The sequence below is a fragment of the Arvicanthis niloticus genome, chromosome 3 (assembly GCF_011762505.2).
Source record: "Arvicanthis niloticus isolate mArvNil1 chromosome 3, mArvNil1.pat.X, whole genome shotgun sequence".
In the NCBI taxonomy this organism is placed as follows: Eukaryota; Metazoa; Chordata; class Mammalia; order Rodentia; family Muridae; genus Arvicanthis; species Arvicanthis niloticus.
The window spans coordinates 63,182,306-63,190,110 of record NC_047660.1 but is presented as its reverse complement, the minus strand read 5'-3'; the positions used below and the strand labels follow the sequence as shown (position 1 = coordinate 63,190,110).

The 7,805-nt window shown below is 45.1% G+C and overlaps 1 protein-coding gene across 1 annotated transcript; it reads right to left on the bottom strand.

Annotated features, from left to right (window-relative positions):
• Positions 1–3,395: 3,395 nt before the first annotated feature.
• Positions 3,396–6,169, bottom strand: LOC117705883 (mast cell protease 4-like). Its single transcript, XM_034498640.2, has 5 exons — positions 6,059–6,169; positions 5,201–5,351; positions 4,550–4,685; positions 4,112–4,366; positions 3,396–3,713 (listed from the first exon to the last, which is right to left on the bottom strand). Exons 1-5 carry the CDS (start codon positions 6,111–6,113, stop codon positions 3,570–3,572), a joined length of 741 nt encoding a protein of 246 aa, XP_034354531.1. The 5' UTR covers positions 6,114–6,169; the 3' UTR covers positions 3,396–3,569.
• Positions 6,170–7,805: the final 1,636 nt, after the last annotated feature.

Here is a 7,805-nt window from a genome sequence, read left to right as displayed (position 1 = left end):
ACAGAAACTCACACAGAGCAGGAATTGGAGGCAGGAGCTAATGCAGAGACCATGGAGGGGTGCTACTTACTGGCTTGCTTCCTCTGGCTTGTTCAGCTTGCTTCCTTATAGAACCCAGGACTACCAGCTCACCTACAATGGGCTGGGCCCTCCCCCCTTGATTCCTAATTGAGAAAATGCCTTACAGCTGAATCTCATGGAGGCATTTCCCCAAGGGAGGCTCCTTTCTCTGTGATAACTTCAGCTTGTGTCAGGTTGATACACAAAACCAGTCAGTACACCATCCTAATAAGTTTGATCAGTTCTGATTCTCTAGAGAGCCCTGACAAATACAATCACTGATAGTTTAATCTGTCTTGACCCTCTAGTTCTCCTGTTCTTCCCAGATCTACCCCACTTCCTTTCTGGCCAAATTTTGAGGCATTTTTTTCCAGAAGAAAATTTGTGCAGCCCAAATATTCTTGGGGTTGTGGCCTTCCACTGGAGTGTGCTCATCTTTTCAGGGGCCATGTACAAGGAGTTTCAAAGAGCAAAATATTCACTTTATAACTTTCCCTTACAGTTTTTTTTTTTTTTTTTTTTTTTTTTTTTTTTTTTACCTATAGGGGGTGAACTGTTTCCTAAGTGAAACATAATTAAACTAGAACATAATTAACGATAGGATTTATTTGTCAGAGACATTGAAGTCAGGCTGGCAGAGAGAGAGAGAGAGAGAGAGAGAGAGAGAGAGAGAGAGAGAGAGAGAGAAAACACTTCCTTCCCATATAGCCCCAGGATGGTGGTAAACTCCCTATGCAGCCAAGGATGATCTTGAATCTCTGGTCCTCTCTCCTCTGCCTCCAAAGTCCTAGAATTACAGGAGTGTGCTACCACATCCCACTTAATAACATTGTATTTTATAACTAAATTTGCTGAGAGATTTTAGATGTTAATATACAAAGTATCTGAGACAATTAAAATATTAATTAGCTTGGTTTGGTCATGCTTCCTGTACACATGAAGCAAAAAATCATGTTGTGTGTTATAATTAAATGCAATTTTTATTTGTCAAGTTAAAAATGTGATTAAAGAAATCTAATATAAGCAGTCTGGCACCAGGACCCCTCAGCCACCAACAGTGTCATTTGAGAACTATTTTGATACAAAGTCATATTCCTTCCTTCCTAAAAGTGTTTCTAGACATATTAAAAATTTTAGGTACAGAATAATTGATAAAAAAACATTCCTTGGATGGTAGGAGAACAGATGGGGTCAGGTGGTAACACCTGCTGCAGGATCGCAATAACCCTGGCTCACCAGAGACTGGATTCTCCTCATTGTAAGCTTTCTTGTTTTCTGAATGTAAATCTCCTCTAGTCATTGTTTAGCACTTAGACCTGCCATTCCGCTCAGATGCAATTGCTGTGGTCTAAAGACTCACCCGTATTCTCTGACTTCTGGGTTGGTTTCCACTTTTGCAAAGCTTAGGTGAGCATCTGCTGACCTCTGGATGCTTTCTTCATCTGCTGTTGGCTGAGCTGATCTTCCCTTTGGAAACCCTCAGCGTGTATCTGCTGCTAACAATGCACTGAGAAGCTTATTGAGCTAGGCTGCCCAGCACTGCTACTGTGCCCACCATGAGAAAAACCTTCTCATCTGCGTGTTTCCTTTGCTGACTTTGTGTGTGAGACCATGGCTGTTCTCTTGTTCCCAGAGTGCACTGGGTCTGTTCCTCCTGTGCACAATCCACCATGCATAAGAGTGAACACTGTGGTGGGGATCAGACTCTTGTCTTGATTTTGGAGCCTTTGGGTCACCAATTGTTCTTTTGATACCAGGGGACCATGTGATAAGGGTTTCTCTGTAGCGGTAACCTTTCTGGAAACTATTCAGCCTGTGCCCTCAGCTCAGCTCTCAGGAGTCTCCCCCTGCTCACCTATTACTGTGGGCCAGGCTGCAGGATGGGGCGATCACTCTCTCCTCACCTCCACTTGCCCAGATTTATGGAGGAAGACTGTCCTAAGTACATGTCCTTCTTAGAGTATGGGGTAAAGAGGCAGTGTGCCCTCAGCTGCAGGTTAGTGAATATTTGCATCTCCTAAGAAAAGACACAGCTCCTGTCTCTGCTTTGTGTTTCACATTTTGAGCCTTTTGTGTAAGCCAAGGGTGGTGGAGTGTGGTTGGGGTCCCAGCACTAGGGAGGCTGAGGCAGAAGGATCATGAGTTGGAAGTCAGTCTGATCCACACGGTGAGAATGTGCTCAAACCACTCCAAGCCAAGGCAAAATGAGGAAAGATTCTGTAATTTAGTTATACAACTGTAAACAAAATTTAGAAAATAATAAACGATTGTCAATGGTCACCCAGTAAAAAATAAACTAACAAGGATTCTCTACGGGTTAAAGACCCTTTTAGGTTGTTTAATCCCATATGTGCTGCCTGCCCCTATAGAGTTAGAATAGAACATATAGGCAGTCTTGTATTTGATAGCTATCTTTACATGTCTACTGTGCAGTGCTGAAGCTGGAAAGCTAGACATGAGGCTGCCAGGCTGTGAGGAGGGCTGAGGTGCTGAGGTCCTGGCCTGGGGCTGCTACTGGCAGCAGGTTTTCATGGTACAGTAGTCAGAGGGCCACATGCACTGTATTAGGCCTCTTTGGGGCATAGTAGACCTCTTGTGTGGTCTCTTCTATTAAGAGTCCACAGTACCCTACAGCTGATGTGTCCTTTCCCTTGACTAAAGACGTTGGGGGCTTTGGCTTGTAAGAGGAGAGCAGGCCACTTAGAAGTTCAACTAACCCTGACATTCTTCTGAAAGGCTGTTACATTTGGGTGGCAAAGAAGCAGGTCTAGACCCACCATGGGAAGTACTACTTCATGCTAAGTACTGGAGGGTCTCTTGCCAACGATGGCAACTTCTGCCCTGTGTTTTTCTCCAGAAAGTGCTGATGCTCTCCTGTGGTGCCTGCTGCAGCCACAGTCATGGTCCAAGGACTTCTGAGGTCAGGCTCTCCTCTAGCTTCAGGTGCATTGAGAGCTCAGATGGAGTCAGCAGCATGAGTGTTGAGGACACAAGGTATCAACAGCCATGTCTGACCTAGATATGGAATTTCCTATGATGTGTGGAAAGACACAGTGGCTATGGCATGGGGTTTGTGGGCAGAAGAGCTGAGAGACACAGAGGGAGAAGAAAGGACAGTAGAGGAGACGAACAGAAGAGTGCACACTACTCTGGATATGGAATCTTACTCTACACACCCATGCATGTTAGATAATATTGAGTCATCCAAAGTATTCCACCTGTGCTGGAAGTCAGTACTCAAGATTGTTAACATGGCAGGATAGTAGTTCAAGTCAAATCTTCATTGTGCTTAGGGACGTACTGAGTGTTTAGAGCACAGCCTGGAGTCACTCAGGTGTATGAGGTTATTTCTTTATTGAGGTGCATTACAGGGAATAATCCATCATCACAGCCTTCTGTGTCTTTGAGATTGTCTTGGGGAGAGGCTGGGGACAGGCTGTGTTGAACTCAAGGGGTACCAGATGAACTCTCTCTTAGAGACTCCGACTCAGGCTTGTCAGGCTTTTCAGCTACTTGCCCTTTAGGACGTCATTAATCCAGAGCATGTATGAGGAGATTCGGGTGAAGAGTGCAGGGGGCTTTCCATTTAATTGCCCATAAGATACAATACCGTGGGCCACACCAGCACACACTAGAGGTCCCCCAGAGTCTCCCTGTAGGTGAGAAAAATAAGAGTATGAGCGAAGATTGCTTTCCTCCAACTTCTAATGCCCCAACATAGCTACTCCCAGATTGAAGTAAGAAGTCCTGGTTCACTATTATTCCTAAGTTAGGGATTTAATGACTAATTCCCCCTCCTCCCTGGCCTTAACCCATTGCTAACATGACTCCCTTTACTTCCTTCCTGTCTCATATCTAGCCTCATGGGAAGGTTGCCAGAAGGGCTTGGGCACAGGGAGATGAGACAGAGAGGGAGATTTTATTTCCCAAATTCTCAGGGCTAGAAGCCTAAGAACACAGGCATTAGTCAGTGCCACGGAGAGCTGTTTGGCACACTTCCTCCACTGATGCTGTTTCCTGATGTGGTGAGGAAAAGCAGATGTGCACTCACCATGTATACAGATTTTAACGTTCTGGGCCTGCCCACGCAGGCCTGGAGGGTATAGTCATAATTCCCATAGATTTTACAGGCCTCTTTATCCATGATTCTCAGTTTCACCTCCCTCAGGGTGTCTGAGGTAGGTTTATTCACTCCAGTTCGCCCCCAGCCAGCTGCCCAGCACATCTTCCCAGGCTTGATAAAGTCAGAGGGACCAGGCAGGGGAATTACATCCACAGCAGGAGTCAACTCTGCGTCCTTTTGAAGCTGTTGGAGTAAGGAGAGAAGAGATGCCAAATCAGTAAGGATGCTTGGACATGGCTCCTTTCACATTGGGAATTCAGGAGTGGGTTCTGAGGAAATGATTAGGACAAGAAAGAATTCAAAGGCCTGAGCCAGGAGGAGAGTAAAGGATGGGAGACTTAAGCAGGGCAAGAAAACTAATGGCACCTTCAATAACATGATGTCATGGAGATTGGAGTAGACTCTGTATTTTGGGTGAACGATTTGTTTTTCAACTCTTATCTTCTGCTGTGTGGATTCTGTCTTGCTCACATCATGAGCTCCAAGGGTGACAGTGATTTCTCTGTTGAAAAATAAAAGAAGCAGTGAAACGTGCTGGTCTTAGGAAGAGTCTTTTCAAGAAAGGCATTAAGGTCTATCTTTTTTATCCCAGTCCAGAGAGGACAGAGACTTGAGATGGAATTCCCAGGACCATAGCCTTCCTAGAAGGAAGTGGCTCAGAAAAACACAGAACTGAGAACTGTTCCCACTCTCAGTACTTGGACTGAAACCATGTCTTTGCCCATGGCTGATGGGCACTCTACATTGACTTATACCCAGTCCATATCTGAGCTCTGGTGATGGCAGAGCAAGGAAATAGCTGTAGTTTTTCTCCTGACTACAGTCCTGCTTAAAGCTCTGACCACTGAAAATGGAGAGCACACATGAGATGGACCAGTGAGTGGCCTGTGCTCCCTTTATCCTCTCAGTGTCAGGAGAGCCCATCTGGGGATGATCAGGCCTCAGAGCCTTTTTCAGGCCTCTGCTGCTCTGTGACTCTGGCTCCTGCATTTTATCACAGTAAGAGAACCCTCTTACCTTCCTTTACAGTGTGCTGCAGTCATTACAAATTGTCGGGTTATGAGAAACCCACCACAGCTGTCCTCAAAACTTCTGTCATTGATGATCTTCAGATGGGCCATGTAAGGGCGGGAGTGTTGTTTAACCTCAACACCACCAATAATCTCCTCTGGAACAAAGAATCGCAATTTCCTAGTCACAGTTTTAAGATACCACAACACAGCACAAGCACTGCTCCAAGCCCACAACACCTCGCATGCAGCTCAGGCCCCTCCACATGTCCATTGGTCTATTTCTCTCACTGGTCCTCCCTGTCCACAATCATCCTTCATTCAGAACACAATGTCCATTCATGTTGCTGACTTTCCACTTCATCAGACATTTCTCCACACCCTCATCCTGTCTTCCTCAACTCTAAGGGAAGGCCAGAGAAGAGCTGCCTATCAGAACTAAGTGATGAAGCATTCTAAAGGGGAAATTAGTTTTTCATTCTTCTTTGACCTGCAGATTTCCCTTGGAATTCTTCTAGCCTTGATCCAGGTGGCAACCCCTGGATAAAGCTGCTTGCTCTTAGGTTTGTGCAAATAAAACTTCCAGCCCTCATTTTCAACTGCAGCTTTCCAGTAGGGTCCTATGATGTTTTTATAATTCGTCACTTTTAGATGATTGAGGTCTCACTCACCAGGTGTCACTGCAAGTTGTTCATTGTGACTTTGGTGCCCTATTTATCCTGTGCTAGAGCAGGGGCTCAGCTAACTTCTCAGATGAACCAAGTCAGGAGTAGATCTTAGATACAGCCTGACTGGGCTCCATGCAAGCAAGTGTCAGCTCTGGAAGCCATTTGCCACACCTCTAGGGGTGTGGATGGTTGCTTACCTCCCTCAGTGTTGACTGGTAGGACAGCCACCAGGAAGACCAGGAGCAGCAACATCCTCTTCAGGGTCTGACCAGGTCTCAATTGGTCACTTTGTCACTTCTCACAACTTTTAAACCATCAGGTGAGGAAAGAGGCCCAGAGCCAGAGATCTCTAATTTCCTGTGTGATAATTAAGATCTGAGCTCTTGCCACATCTGTGTGGTGAATGTACAGGAAACACACTGTTGTCAGTTGCTGGTGAGCAGACCACATTCCCCACAGGAATGCTGGAAGCTGAGAAGGGTGGAAGAGCCTATTGAGGCCTTCCATACTAGCCAGAGGACCAGTTCCCTCTCCTGTCAATAGTCAGGGAACTGCAGTAGGATGCCTCCTCTCTTGAGTTTGTGATCAGGTAATTGTTTCCTTTAAAAAATAAAGTCTCTACATCCCATAGTACTCTCTAGGAGGAGTTTTTTGTTGATGTTGTTGGTTTTGTTTTTCACAAGAATTTGTTTCAGATTTAAGCCAGGTCATCTATTAACATCCTGAGATCTTTGATGCTTTGGGGGATGGGATGGAGAGTAAAGATTTAGGATGAAATGCTATTGAGATGGTGATGACAGTGTCAGGAGGTAAGAGAATGACTGAATGGGAGCTTTATAGGAAGGATTTGACAGACACATGCTCAGGCTCCCATGCTGTAAAGACACTGATGTCCTCGTCACGTTGACATCTCAAAGGTTTCAGATATTTTATCCCCAAAGTAGTTAGTGGCACAGAAGTAGAGACAAAGGGCAGAAAGAAAGCTGTGCTGTTGGTGCTGAGTCTCTGCATTTGCAGTGTTCAGCATTGTCAAGGCAATCTGGTCCCCAGGGAAGACTGTGTGCGATACAGGCAAAGCTCTTCACTGCTCACTTCTCTGTCTCTGCTGAGCCATCAGCTGTGGCTCATCTTGCAGTTCTGTGTATGCAGGGGCCTGGTGATGTCAGCTTCTGAATGTAAAACTCAAGTGCATTTCTTCTTAGAATGACAGAGTCAACCTGACATGGAGACTACTGTTTCCAGCAATCTTGTCCTTTCATATAGACACAAGGAGACTTCTGATGTAAGCTGCATGTGGTTCTCATGCTGACTTTGCATCTGTCACAACAAAGCTGAAATATTCAAACACATTCTCATTTGCATTGCCCTCCCAGGGGATACTACAGGGATTGTTATAATCTTATTACTCTGTTAATTTACTTGTATCTTCTTACCATCAATTTGCAAATGATGAACACATTCAGTAATGGTGAAGTAACTATGAAATATCTGTGTGATACTATATATCTGCTAAAACAAAATCCATAAGGCTATACACCAAGAAAATTAAAGATACTAAATTACAATGTTACTTCCACAGCCTGATTATCTTGTGAATGCATCTGGTCCTGTGCTGTCACAATTTTCACTTCTGATTTCTTGTATCTTGATAGTGCTATCTCATTTTCCTGGTAGTTAAACGTCTTTTGAGTCACTGGGACAGGCTCTTGGGCTAGCCTCACACATGGCTCACAGCCCCATATCTCAGGGCTTCCTGGGAACCAATTCATACTGTCAGCAGAAACAGTGCGATTGCCCCTCTTGCTCCCAGAATTTAGTGCTGTTCTGACCAAGGGCTGGGGAGTCTGTGCATATGCTTGGACACCATGTGGGGAAGGAAGTTTGTTTGCTTGTGTGAGAATTCCACTGCTAAATGTGTAACCATCTTAGGACTTTGTGAGTAGA

Coding starts and splice junctions, on each gene's coding strand:
- LOC117705883 (XM_034498640.2), bottom strand. CDS start 6,113: ATGTTGCTGCTCCTGGTCTTCCTGGTGGCTGTCCTACCAGTCAACACT. Junction 5,352..6,058: donor ACCAGTCAACACTGAGGGAG/GTAAGCAACCAT, acceptor TCTTTGTTCCAG/AGGAGATTATTGGTGGTGTT. Junction 4,686..5,200: donor GCAGCACACTGTAAAGGAAG/GTAAGAGGGTTC, acceptor ATTTTTCAACAG/AGAAATCACTGTCACCCTTG.